Genomic DNA, 14,669 nt, shown 5'->3' with positions numbered 1-14,669 from the left:
TTAGATTAAAGATTTGTGGTTTTTAAGGAATGTTAAATACTAATTGGACATGTAAAAACATGCACCTAATAATTTTTAACTAATTTTTAAATTTTCCCAATTGCGACTTTGCTAACCTAAATTAGACTGAATATCTGACATTTTCTAATCTGACAACTCACCAAACTTTAAATTTACATGTCATATAGAAGATTAGGCCACGGTTTTTTATTTTGTTGGTTTACGGATCCGCCGACCCGATTTTGCCGACTTTCAGAATAAAAATAAAATTGACTTTTCATGCTTTTTTTTATTCCCGCCGACCCTTATCAATGCATTATCCCTGAAAAATAATTAAAATTAACTTTTTTTATAAAATGAAATGCATTAATCATTAACAAAGTTGATAACACTTTCTGTTGTGAAAAATAAAACTTACAATTTACGTTTCTAAAAATAGACAAATCAATTATAACTGACCTTGAAATGTCTTTTGCGCAAATAATTTTGTGGAACGAAACCTGTGTTGAAAACCTATTACAAAATAAGTTCGTTTCCCTTATTTGTCATCAGTCCGTAAGATGCATCATCTCAGAGAAATAGACTTTTCCAAATGTTGACTGGTGGAATACATCTGTCATGGTGTGTTATTTGGCTTAAATTTGTGTTAATGTTATTTTGGATAAAAATATGTTTTATTTTATGAAAGGAAATTAAATGTTAGTATTTTGTAAAAGTTTTAATTAATCTGTATTATTAATTTTACCTATGCTGTGGCATTAGTACTCGGAATGTCACAGTTTGCTCAAAGCACTTTATTGTGAAAGACTAATTGTAAAAGACTAATTGTAATTAGCATATGTCACTAGGATTAGGCTTTGTTAATTAATGTCTATTTTTTGTTAATGAGAGTAATATTTACAGGTCGAGTCATATTGATTTATATTTGGTTTTAATATAAATAGCGTTGTGGAATTTAGGAAAATCAGTCACCTTTCGGAAACCTAAACTTGCACTGCTAAAGTCTATTATACTGGGCCTGTAGGACTGTCGATCAGTCTCCCAGTTGACTTTGTAGTGTTTAGACAAAAATGTATTTTAGACTCACCTTTTATTTTTGGGAATTTTTAAGATAACAGTCAGTGTTTTGGAAGCGTAACCTCACACTACTCATGTCATTATACTGGCCCTATAAGACTGTCTACCAGTCTACCAGTTGACTATGTAGTGTGAGACTAAATTTATCTCTGACTCATAAATTTAACTTTAGAAAATACTTTTGAGAAACTTTATTTTGAGACTTTATATTTTGAAATTGAGATTAAGTACATTTTATGATTTAGTAATTTTGGCATTTAGTTTATATCTTACATTTTAAGGAGAAATAGTTTTACTTTGGATTTGTTATTTAGATTTGATACTTTGTACTTTAATTAGATTATTATTATTATTTGGAATTGTTTACTAATTGATTTGTTATCATCATTCGTTTAAATTCGTTTACAGTAATTAAATTATGAAAACCTTCCTTGCGTTTTAGCTATGCCTATCAGAACATTAAGTCTAGCGATAGACTGACCCCCTGTCCCTTGGTTCCAGCACATACGAGTTAGCTCTTACAGTGCTCTGGAGTGAACCTTGGTGACACATCAATTAAAGAACTGAATATTAACCATTCTTATGAAATTTTCTTGTTTCATAAATATCAATCATTGGGATAAAAACCGGATTGCATGACAACTGATTAACCCGATATTGTTGTTTTTCCAGTGGACGAGTCTATTACGTTTTTCGACACTTGTGTTTAAACTTATTTTTGTACGACATTTTTACATTTTTTTTCTTTATTAGTTTTTGTGATTGAAGATCATTATTTACCAAGTTTTCTGGAATTGATTGAGAGCTACGCGAATCTGTTTTTCTTGTTTGTGAAATTACGATTTAATTTCGTCTTTGTCCGTGCAACCCCCCTTTTTTACAAAAAGTTATTAAACGATGTCATGGATGCGATGTTCATGATCACTGATTAATAATATTTCATTGAATTAAATGTTAAGAAATGATGACAAAACAGCAAATAAGACAAACATTTTGTTAGTAAGGTGAAATATATATTTATTTTGCATATTTTTCCGTTTTGAAAGATTTTTTTTTTTTTTTTTCCGACCGACCGACCCGACTTTTTTAAGGGAAAAATCCGTAAACCAACAAATTAAAAAACCGTGGCCTTATGAATCAATATCACTGATGTTAATGTACAACTGCAGCGATGAATATTTTTTCTGGAAATAGAAAAATTAAAACTTATTTTATAAAATATGAAAATATGTCCACAAACATATATGTGAAATTGTTTTTTACAGGGACCATGGTATTATTAGAACTTTAGATTTACCAATCTACATTACCAGAATTAAAGGAAATAGTGTGTATTGCCTTGACAGAGAGGCCAGACCAAGGGTTCTCAGTATTGACCCTACTGAATTTAAATTCAAACTTGCATTGGTAAACAGAAAATATGAAGAGGTAAAATTCAATGTTTTTACCATTAATTCAAGAATGTAACCATGTCAAGGTTGTTTCTATACCTTAAAAGATTATAGATATGAGGGGGGATAGGGCCTTTATCAGGACTCCAGGATCGGGTGTTTTTAAGCTCAGGATTTCAGGATTGACCCTTTTTTTTTCGGATTTCGGGACTTCAGGATTTACTTTATTTAAATTGAGGACCTCAGGATTTCGTTTTATTAAGTCCGGGATTTCGGGATCAGGACCCCTCCTATCCCCCCTCAGATATAGATATTTATTAATTTTTTTTAAAATCTTTTCTAAAAAAAAATATGGTAATTGAAAAAGATATGTACATGGGTGAAATTTAAAGATGAAATTTGCTGTGTGTTAAAATTTAAAGTTATAAATGCAAAAAATAGTTTCATAAAACTAAGTAACTTATACTTTGCAGTTTGACGATTGTTCCAGTTTTTGTTCATGGACATTTTTATACCCCACCTACGATAGTAGAGGGGCATTATGTTTTCTGGTCTGTGCGTCTGTTCGTCCGTCCGTCCGTCTGTTCATCCGTCTGTCCCGCTTCAGGTTAAAGTTTTTGGTCAAGGTAGTTTTTGACGAAGTTGAAGTCCAATCGACTTCAAACTTTGTACACATGTTCCCTATGATATGATCTTTCAAATTTTAATGCCAAATTAGAGTTTTTACCCCAATTTCACGGTCCATTGAACATAGAAAATGATAGTGTGAGTGGGGCATTCATGTACTGGGGACACATTCTTGTTATAAGTAGAATGAATCTGTTTACTTGTTAGATTTTTAAAATAAATTAATATTTTCATTTCTAGGTTCTACATATGGTGAGATCAGCTAAATTGGTCGGACAGAGTATTATCTCTTACTTACAAAAGAAAGGCTATCCAGAAGTAGCTTTACACTTTGTTAAAGATGAGAAGACAAGATTTGGTCTGGCTTTAGAATGTGGAAATATAGAGGTAGGTTTCGCTGACACAGTATACATTCATGTTTAGGGGCTGGCTGAAGAGTTTTTCCAGGCGCTGTATTTTCTTCCTGCATTGAAGACTCATTGGTGACCCTGGGCTGTTTTCTGCTCTTTGGTCAGGTTGTTGGGTCCTTGACACACTCCTTGTTTCATTCTCTTTTCTGTTTTATTCAACCATGACATAGTTTTTTTATAGTTTGGAAACGATTACAAAATTACTGAGAATCTTAGATACAAATGCGTCAAATGCTGTAAAGAATGATACCAAATAAAGGCGGTTCAATAGAAACATACATGGGACCCAGGGAAGACAACTTAAATCTGCCACTATGGGTGGGTGCGAAGTATTGTGTTTAATGGGCTTTAAATGTATGCAGGACTCTAAAATTGCTTCTATAGGTGGTCACTGTGTTTTTAAAGTGCCTTCCCTGGGTTTCATGTATGTTTTAATAGAACAGCTCTAAGCCCAAAGATCTATGTTCTATATAAAACTTTAAAATATGATGTGATCAATAAAAGTATATTTTTCGGTAAATGAACCAACTGATAGATAGAAGTTGATATTAACATGATTAAGTTTTAACATATACTTTGTAGATTGCTTTGGAAGCTGCCAGAGCCTTGGACGATCCATCCTGCTGGGAGAAATTAGGAGAGGCTGCTTTGTTACAGGGAAATCATCAAGTTGTAGAAATGGCTTATCAGAGAACAAAGAACTTTGATAAATTATCTTTCTTATATCTCCTCACTGGAAATCTGGAAAAACTAAGGAAAATGATGAAAATTGGTTAGTAAAGACTTTCAATAGATTAAAAATGCATCTTTGATATATTTGTATATTGCATAAGAGAAAATCCTAGACATAATTGGATAAATTTTTTGTTTATTTAAATGTCAACTTTGACACATTATTTTGACTGCGATTACTCATAAATGCAGCCTGTTTAGTATAGTAGCAGCAAATACCAATTTTGAGGTCTAAGGTTTGACCAAGCTAGAGTTAGAACCTATGACTACCATAAGACCACAGAGGTGGTAATTTACATGTACAAGAATGATAAGATAAATATTATATGGTGAACTCCATACAAAGACTCTTGACATTTCATTATGATTTGGGTAATTTTTATGGCAATCATTAGAATAATCTTGATAAACATCTCTGTTCTATCGAGAAAATTTCAAACCAGATGTAAACATTGACTTAAAAATTGGATAATTTCAATGCTAGAACACAGGTTTTTTTTATAAATATTTGATGCAAAACACCTTTAATTTTTAAACAATATTATTTAGAAAATTAATGTATTAAATTAATGTATTTAATTTACAGTTTTTGCAATCATATATATTGTTTGAGAATTTTTATGTTATACACTGTTAAATGACAAATTATGCCTTCCTATGTAAACAATATAATCTAATGAAATCGTTTTGGAATATTTTAGGTCATCAATTTTCTTTTTCTTTTTAGCTGAGATTAGAAAGGACACCAGTAGCCATTTCCAAAACGCTTTGTTCTTAGGGGACGCTGCTGAGAGGGTAAAGATTTTGAAAAATGTTGGACAGAGTAAGTTTTCTCTATAGAGTTGAGCAGTTCAGTAGTACAATAAATCTATACTAAGTCAATCAAAGTTATCAAAAACAAATGTTCTGTACTGCTCCAGAAAAAATATATGAACATGATAAATAAAGGCAACAGAAGTATAACCCTGTTCAAAACTCACAAATCCATGGACAAAAAACAAAATCGGGGTAACAAACTAAAACTGAGGGAAACGCATTAAATATAAGAGGAGAACAACGACACAACACTAAAATGTAACACATACTGAATGGACCTAGCATCAGACAAAATCCCACGAGAATAACAAATATGACATCAAAATCAAATACATGAATTTGGGATAGACAATAAAACTTTTATTATAATGGATTCATCAATTTTCATGCATTTTGTGTGAACAGGAATTTAAGGTGGTATGGGAGTCTAAAATAAAAATGATAGAATTTGTTCATACTTTGTCAGAATGTAGTATCTATTGATACATGTTCAAAAATATTATAAAAATGATAGGTCACCGCGCATTTTCTCAAGCTACAGGTTGTGACAAAATGACAAATTTTGTATGGATTATACAGGAAATACCAATATTTTGTGATTAGAAACTAAACGAAATGATAGAATTGTAAAATAAATTAGGAAAAGATAGCTTTCAGACAATGCTTTGAGAATATCAAAAGAAAAGATAGGGTCACCGTGCGTTTTTTCCGGCTAAAAGACAAAATAGGAAAATTTCATGTAGAGTCCTTCAGAAAATGCACTGTTTTAGAGTTACCTCCCCTTAAAATGCAAATTTGAAAATATTCAAAAATAACCAAAAATAATATACACTTGTGAAAATATTAATATTTCTAAGTTACATTCTTATAAAATGGTTCTTTTAAATGAAAATTCACATAAATATCTGCATTCCTGCATCAAATTTTGCTAACTTGATAGAAAATATGGACCTAAGATTCTCTGTTTTTTTACAATCCAAGATGGCGAAAGACACCCATACCACCTTAAATGTATGACTTAAGAATTTTTCTGTAAATTTGTTTATCAACTATTGTAAAACAACAAAATCAAATATCAACAAAAAAAAAAACTTTTCTTAAATCCATGAAAATAAATGAATTCACTGTATATAAGCTAGGTTTATTAATAAAAAAAAAAAGTGTGTTCATAGTTGTATAGTTGTCATTTTTGTTTGTTGTAGAATCTCTGGCTTACGTCACAGCAGCCACTCACGGCCTCAATGAAGAAGCAGAACAGTTAAAGGAACAGTTTGGTGAAAATGAACGTGTTCCTGATCTGTTCCCCAATGCCATGCTATCACAACCTCCAGTACCCATAAATCAACAGGAGAGTAATTGGCCATTACTTACAAGGACCAAAGGATTCTTTGAGGGAGCTGTAGCAGCAACTGGAGGTTAGTTGGTGGAAACATTTCATGAAATTATTCTTTACAGCAGAATGCATTGAGTGTGGTTTTAAAGGTAGAATCTTTGGTTAGCTTTCTTGTTAGCTGAATGGTGAAGTCATTATTAGGTTATGTATACTTCCCCTTTCAGAATAGTCTAGCCCTACAGACAGATAGATTGATTATCTGTGGGACTAGTCTACTCTTAAAGAAGGGTAGTTTACCTAACTTAATAATCACTTCATGGCAAGCTGACCAAAGATATTACCTTTACCTACACACTCAATGCATTCTGCTGTAATAAATTTCATGTTGTGTTATGGATTAAGTAGCAGCTCTATCAGAACCTTATAAGTCAATATGACTTCATTTGACAAAAGTCATATACACAAGTGTAAAGTTTATACACTTACTTCATATTGAATGAATCAATTTGCTTTAGTCTAGAATTTTAGTATATTGAAGGACTTTTTGTCTTATTTTAAAAATATGCTTTAAATTGTCAAAATATTCGAATTAGCTCTCGCCACGATATAGCCTTTTTGTGCTAATGCCGCGTAAAGCAACCATCAATCAATCAATCATATTGAATGATTGGTGATTAATTTGATAGCTTAAATCATCACAAGTATCTCAATCAATCTGAAAGGACAACCTAAGATAAGTCAGATATTTTCTATCAAGACCTCAAAAACTAGCTGATTAGTAATTTCACAATCAATTTTCCATCACCCATTTGTTTGCCCTTATAAGGGCAGTGGGGTGACACAGTTAATGATGAACTAACACTTAAATATATACTGATACCAGTCAAACTCTCATTGACTAAACTTCTCCAATGTTGTAATGTCGGATCCTAATTTAAGAAATTGTTCCCTTGATCTAGGCACATATTTGTTACTTAACCTATGGACATATTTGTTTCAGCCAAGGCAGCAGGAGGTATGGCTGCTGTTGATATGGACGAGGGGGCTGGTGAAGGATGGGGTGATGATGCTGATCTTGTCCTTGATGATGGTAAGTTATATTCTACAGTAATCAGCTGTAATTATACCCCCGCTTTAAAAAAGGGGTTATACCCCAGCTTTAAAAAATGGGGGGGGGGGGGGTATACTGTTTTACCTCTGTCTGTCCGTCCGTCCGTCAGTCCGTCCGTCAGTCAGTCCGTCCCATGAAAATTTCGTCACATTTTTCTCAGGAACTACAATACAAGGATTTCTGAAATTTGGTTTCAGGGTTTATCTAAGACAGCTATACCGTGTGATGCGTTTTCAGATTGATCACTTGACAACTTCCTGTTAACCGAACACTTGTATGATTTTACACATGATAGCCAAGTTGAAAATTTTCGTCACATTTTTCTCAGGAACTACAATACAAGGATTTATGAAATTTGGTTTCAGGGTTAATCTAAGTCAGCTATACCGTGTGATGTGTTTTCAGATTGATCACTGGACAACTTCCTGTTAACCGAACACTTGTATGATTTTACACATGATAGCCAAGTTGAAAATGTTCGTCACATTTTTCTCAGGTACTACAATACAAGGATTTCTGAAATTTGGTTTCAGGGTTTATCTAAGTCAGCTATATGGTGTGATGCGTTTTCAGATTGATCACTTGACAACTTCCTGTTTACCGAACACTTGCATATTTTTACACTAATAATATTATCCACTTGCGGTGGGGGGATCATCAGTGAGCAGTAGCTCGCAGTTTCACTTGTTTATTACATTTTGCAATGTAATCCAAAGTAATTAGTAATCATTCTATTTCTGTGGAGATTTGAGGTCATTGTCAATGGGTAGGTCTCATCATATCTAAAATTTCTTATAGTCTCAATGTTTTACATTTGGTTTGTTAAAAAAAAGATAACAAATCACTGATGAAATTAAAACATTGAGTATTGATAGTTCATAGTTCATGCATATCTGTCTTTGTTTTTGAATATAATGCAATATTGTCTATGTATTCAATAAGAACATATACTTGTTAAAGAAGAAAAAATGTTGAAATTAAAGTCTATTGATAATTCAAAAAACAACAATGCTTATCCAGACTTTTAGAATATGATACAGTTTGTCATTTATTTGTCAAAGAGGCGTATATTGCTCAAGCAATTCAAATTTCTCAAGAAATAAAATTATGTTTTATGTATTGTATAAATGTGTTAAAAAGTCAGATAGCCCATATTAACTATTACATTGCAGAGGCGGATTTAGGGGGGGCCCCCTTTTTGGGAAAAAAAATGGTTGCTTATATAGGGAATCACTGAGGCGTGACTGGAGCGGGCCCCCTCTTAGGTCAGTCAGTGGGCCCCACTTATGAAAATTTCTGGATCCGCCACTGCATTGGTATATTTTAAAGAATAAAATTCTTTAATCTTATTTTACAGAAGGATTTGGTGGTGGTGGTGGTTTTGATGATGAAGCTACCCCAGGAGGTGAGGCTGAAGGTGCAGGATGGGATGTTGGAGATGATGACCTTGAACTCCCTGCTGATCTAGATGTAGGACCCTCAGGTGGTGATTCAGGAGAAGGATACTTTGTACCACCAACAAAGGGAACAAGTCAAACACAAGTAAGGGATTTTCATCTTTAGAAAAACTTTTCTGATACACTGATATTAGCTTATACAATGTAGATATATACTGTAAATACAGAAATTATTGCATGCAATTATTATTGCGATTTTGTCATTTTAGACTAAAATGCGAGTTTAAATTATTGCGATTATAACCCTGTTGCATTTTTTGCAATAAAAAAAACATCGTAATAATTTCTGAATTTATAATATATATTTATTCTTGTTGAATACCTTTTACAGGAGAAAGGGTTACACTTTGAAAGTATCTCCATCTTGTAAAAAAAAAATTATAAAAAGTTCAGCACAATTTATGTCTTAAGCATACATTTAAGACACTTCATTAAACTAGTACATCAAGCTTTTATTTAGGTCTGTAAATGAAAATGATAGATAATAACTTTTATGAATTTGTAATTTTAATTAGTATGTTTATTATTATGTATATTTCAGGTCTGGTGCAATAATTCACAATTACCAGTGGACCATGTGCTGGCAGGATCTTTTGAAACAGCTATGAGGGTAATATTTTAACTACGTCTTGAAAATAATGACAAATAAAAAACAATAAACAGACGTCCGTAAAATTCTGAAAATTTGATTACCCTTTCTTTTTTTTTAAATTTTCCTCCTATTTTTGTGTTTTTTGTTTTCTTTTTTTTAATAAAAAGTAATATTTCTGATATTGCGGATTCCTTATTATTAATTAGATACCATTTTGCAGAATTTGTGAAAGGTTAACCACAAATTAACATGTTCGAAGAAGTGCAAATTTTCTATATGCTTATATGCAAATTATGGTAAAAACACTAGATCAAGTATCCTTAAGATTACTTTTTTTCCACAATACGCGAAGATTGGTTCCCACAAAAATAAATGAATCCACAGTATTAAAGACATTTAGTGACAATACAGAATGTTTAATCATTGATCCATCTTCAAAAATGACTAATTCTTTTCTTCTAGTTACTCCATGATCAAGTTGGTGTGGTCAGTTTTGATACCTACAAGCAGTTATTTTTACAAACCTACAGTAGAAGTAGGACATGTTTCCAGGGAATCCCCTCAAATCCTCCATTGTTTGGTTATCCTCATAGAAACTGGTAAGTCAAGTGGATTTTGTTGTTTATTTTTATATAATAGGAATTTTAATGAGTTAATGTAATGCCTTGCTGTTATTTCTATGTTGGTCTAAGAGTAGCTAAAATAGATAACATAATTGATCACTTTATACTGTAAATTTCAAGATAACCATTTTTTTTTTAGAATTGTTGTGTCAGAGAAGAGATAATTGACTTTTATTGTCTAAGAAGGACAGGAGATGGAGTCATCCATAATTCCCAGATAAACAAACTCAGACTCGAGTTCCAGAAAATATAAGCTTTCTTTCCTAGATGTAGAAAAATTGTTTTATTCTTGAATCTTGATAATTTCACATCCTGAATCCTTACAAAAAGGCTCAATCCTGACATCTGAAAAAATATTATTCTCCTCTTAATAATACTGTTATAAATAATTACAGGAAAGAAGCAGGGGCGAGAAGTGGAGTACCAGCTGTGGGGTTAAAATTATCCTCCTTAGTACAACAACTCCAGGTGGCATACCAGCTTACAACCACTGGTAAATTCCCTGATGCTATAGTCAAGTTTAGAAGTATACTCCTTGGTGTACCATTACTGGTGGTAGATAATAAACAAGAAATAGCTGAGGTTAGTAATTGTCGAGATAACCGCGGGATTACAACGTTCCTAAGTTTGTAGATCTTTGTACATTACCATTGGCGACGTTGGCGACTTCAGTGACGTCGCCTTGGGCTCTTTGAGTTGTTATTAAAAGTTATGGCTGAACAGACGTATTTGTTATTAGCGAAAATATCCTGCTTTTAACCTCCACAGTAATATATAGTGAGGTCAAACTATTAACAAGTAAGTTAATGTAATTACAATTAAGAAGTTTGGTTTGAGTGCCAATTAGACAACTCTAAGTCACAATTTGTAAAAAGTATACCATTATAGGTCAAAGTACGGCCTTCAACACACAGCCTTGGCTCAGACTGAATAGCAAGCTATAAAGAGTCCCCAAAACAACTAGTGTATAACTATTGAAGCATGAAAACCAATCTAATACATATAAAATCTATATAGAAAACAAAAAAGAAGAAACACTTATGAACCACATCAACAAATGACAATCACTGAACAGCATATAATGTTTTCATAAATATGAAAATGAGGCATCAGGAGCAACATGATATTTAGAAATATTTTTTTCTGAGTAGTATTTTAAAACAGTACTGTAAATTCAGAAATTATTGTGAGGTTTTTATTAATGCGAATAATGCGACTGAATAAGTATCGCAATAATAAAAACTCGCATTCTGATAAATGATACATATAAACGTATGCAGATTTTCCTGAAATCACGATAGTTAATCTCGCATTTCAAGCCATTCTTCAAAATTCGCAAAAATAAGTGCACGCAATAATTTATGAATTTACAGTATGTAAAAGTAGTCCCACTGTTTTATCTTTTTATTTTAATTGTTTTTTGATGGAGATTCAAACCATCAAATGTTCATGTCAAATTTTCAATGTAAACAGAAACTCTCATTTTACTATATAATTTTATCTTAGAGAGTAGTTTGTTTTGTGTGTATCCAATATTTTCATTTTGATAAGATTGCAAGTAATAATTGTTTTAATTGTAGGCACAACAACTAATAGAGATCTGTAGAGAATACATTGTTGGTCTGAGTATGGAACAGGTCAGGAAAGATTTACCCAAGTCAACATTACAAGAACAGAAAAGAATCTGTGAGGTGAGACATTTAACACATCAAATAATTATATTTAAACAAATAACAGACAAATTGTTGGACAACGGGCCTGCAGGACTTGAATTTTACTCCAAAATACTATGTGTTTTGTAGAAATGCAACATCTTCCAATCTTAAGGTCATTAGTACGACCTGACCTGGAGAAAATCATGACATGAGCACACTTTGTTATCATGATATCTTTAAACTATCAAGGGAGTTTGAAAACAGAATAATACAAAACAAGCCAGTGCAAATCAATGCATGAAGTAAAGGGATAATGTTAAATACATAACAATGGTTTTAACTTGGTCAGAGATAACGTTTACAACCATTTTTAGAAAAATAATATATATGGTTATTGTATAAATATTTGTGAATATACATCATATCGTGATTTGTCTGCCATTAGTTTAATTTTAACATATTTATTTATAATGGATTGGGAAACAAGCTTTGCAAATTATATTAATCCCTCTCCACTTTGCGGTGTGATTGCTGCCTTGTAGTGGCATTCAGCCTGCTTTTTTTCAAAATCTACATGGGTGTCTTTTACGTGCAAGAGCCATTACTAGACATCACAAAAGCTCCTGTAAAATTTTAACATCACAAAAGAAAATATCTGATGCCACAATGGGAAAGTTGTTGTATGATGTTAATAGTTCAAGAAGTGTAGATTGTTAGGCAAGCGACGCAGATTTCCATTTTTTTTTATATTGCATGATCTTTCTTGTTTATACATATAAATTTGTTTTTAATTTTAGATGGCTGCATACTTCACACATTGTAATCTACAACCTATACACATGATATTGACGTTACGTACAGCCCTCAACCTCTTCTTCAAGTTAAAAAATTATAAAACAGCAGCATCATTTGCCAGACGATTACTAGAATTAGGACCTAAACCAGATGTAGCAGCACAGGTAAACAATTGTTTCAAATAGAAATGGTGCTTTGAATTAGATTTATATATTAATTTATAAAACAAAATATCTCCATGCCCTTATCAATATCAAAAGCAAAAATCAGAAGGGTATGTAATAATTATCCGTCCTTAAGTCTTGAAAGCACAATTTCTTTTAAACGGTTCTTTATACAGTTGTAGAACACTTCCTCAGAATGTGCTTGAAAGAAGATAATCCCTTTCCCAAGAATTAAAGGGGAGTCATTGAATAATTTTTTTCTATATTTTACATTATGTGGTTATAATCTCTAGTAAACCTTGTAAATATCTAGGTTTTGATGATTCTCTATATGATTTTAAATTATCACCTGAAGATGTGCATAAAGGAAATGTAATCCCTACATAATATGTTAAAAGGGAGATAATTAAAGGAGTAGGTTCAGTAAGACCACTTTTTGGCCCCAAAATATAGCAGTTTTAGAAAATTGTGAATATGTAATCGTTAAGATATTTATTGTAAAGAAGAATGCTTCTGCTACATAAATATGGACTGTTTTTGACAATACAATGCACATATATCGAGTACAAGCATCATTAAGTCGTGCTAAGTTACTGAAATCTTCACAATTTGATAATTTTAGTTAAATTTTATATGGTTTCCGTCTTAAATGAAAGTGGCCGCATTCGTGTTCATCCATAATATTGAAATGTAAGTTGTATTTGATGAAAATACATAATATATATAAAGGTTGAGGATGAACACGGATGCGGCCACTTTCATTTTTGACAAAAAACATCTGAAAAGTGACGATTTTTGGCATATTTGATAGATTTTTCATATTTAAGCTTGAATCGGAGCGTTTTTAATGACGTAATCGCTTAAAATCTTTCCCACAAAGTAATTGAATCAATTGAAATAGACACTTAAGTGTTTAAAAAGTGTCTAAAATCTTTCGTTAGATGAACTTGAAAATTGAGGCCGAAATCAGGCCTTACCGGACCTACTCCTTCGCTGCCTTAAATAGTTAGGAATTAGTGACACGTCTTCATTAATCCTAATAGGGAGTGTACATAGATTCCACTTTACTCTCTCAGTCATCGAGGAGGGCTCCATTCAAGGAGGGGTCCTCATACATGTACACATATATATATATATATATGGTAATATGCAGCAATGATTTGTAAGCCAACTGAATGACTCGAAGGATATTGATGAACTTTTACCCTTGTAATAAAAAAATTTACCTAAGGGTTTGCATAAAGGAATATAATACAGGTTCCACATGTTAAAGGGGAGATAATCAGTATTACTTGAAAATACTGTAAATTCAGAAATTATTGCTATGTTGTTATTATTGTGAAAAATGTGACAGGGTTAAAATCGCAATAATTTAAACTCACATATTAAATTTTTACGTAAATTCAACAGGATTTTACTCAATATTTGCTAAAATCAAAATCACATTTTAGTCTATAAAAATGACAAAATTGCAATAATAAATGCACACAATAATTTCTGAATTAACAGTAGCCATATTTGAAAATAGTAAATGGGATATCTCAGAGTTTTAAAAAGTTAATAAAATGTTTGTGTAAATAGCTATGAGGGTTATTGTTAGTACCTAACTTTTAAGAATATTCACAAATTTCAGAATTTGCAATGAACAATCTGTTTACAATAATTGATTTATTTTTAGACAAGAAAAATATTAGCAGCATGTGAACAGAAATCAACAGATGAACATGAATTAAAATATGATCAACATAATCCATTTGATATTTGTGCTGCAAGTTATGTTCCTATATACAGGTAAGAATTTTTATCCTATTCTTTAAGTAGACATAAACAAAATTTAATAAACTTCATGTGTCTTAAGCATTTTTTTGGATTCACCATTATCAAGA

General features: G+C 31.9%; 1 protein-coding gene across 2 annotated transcripts in view; it reads left to right on the top strand.

Moving 5' to 3' along the window:
* Positions 1-14,669, top strand: part of LOC134707849 (coatomer subunit alpha-like) — a 37,067-nt gene that overhangs the window by 20,643 nt on the left and 1,755 nt on the right. For both annotated transcript variants that reach the window (XM_063567943.1, XM_063567942.1), the window contains 13 exons: positions 2,343-2,505; positions 3,336-3,482; positions 4,088-4,277; positions 4,965-5,060; positions 6,256-6,468; positions 7,387-7,476; positions 8,855-9,039; positions 9,496-9,564; positions 10,009-10,145; positions 10,565-10,751; positions 11,750-11,860; positions 12,622-12,783; positions 14,462-14,574. In XM_063567943.1, coding sequence (XP_063424013.1) covers positions 2,343-2,505; positions 3,336-3,482; positions 4,088-4,277; positions 4,965-5,060; positions 6,256-6,468; positions 7,387-7,476; positions 8,855-9,039; positions 9,496-9,564; positions 10,009-10,145; positions 10,565-10,751; positions 11,750-11,860; positions 12,622-12,783; positions 14,462-14,574 — 1,863 coding nt within the window. The remainder of the gene's footprint in view (positions 1-2,342; positions 2,506-3,335; positions 3,483-4,087; positions 4,278-4,964; positions 5,061-6,255; positions 6,469-7,386; positions 7,477-8,854; positions 9,040-9,495; positions 9,565-10,008; positions 10,146-10,564; positions 10,752-11,749; positions 11,861-12,621; positions 12,784-14,461; positions 14,575-14,669) is intronic.

The sequence above is a fragment of the Mytilus trossulus genome, chromosome 2, assembly GCF_036588685.1.
Source record: "Mytilus trossulus isolate FHL-02 chromosome 2, PNRI_Mtr1.1.1.hap1, whole genome shotgun sequence".
Taxonomy (NCBI): domain Eukaryota; kingdom Metazoa; phylum Mollusca; class Bivalvia; order Mytilida; family Mytilidae; genus Mytilus; species Mytilus trossulus.
Note: the sequence above shows the minus strand (reverse complement) of the source record. Positions and strands in the feature narration are given on the sequence as shown.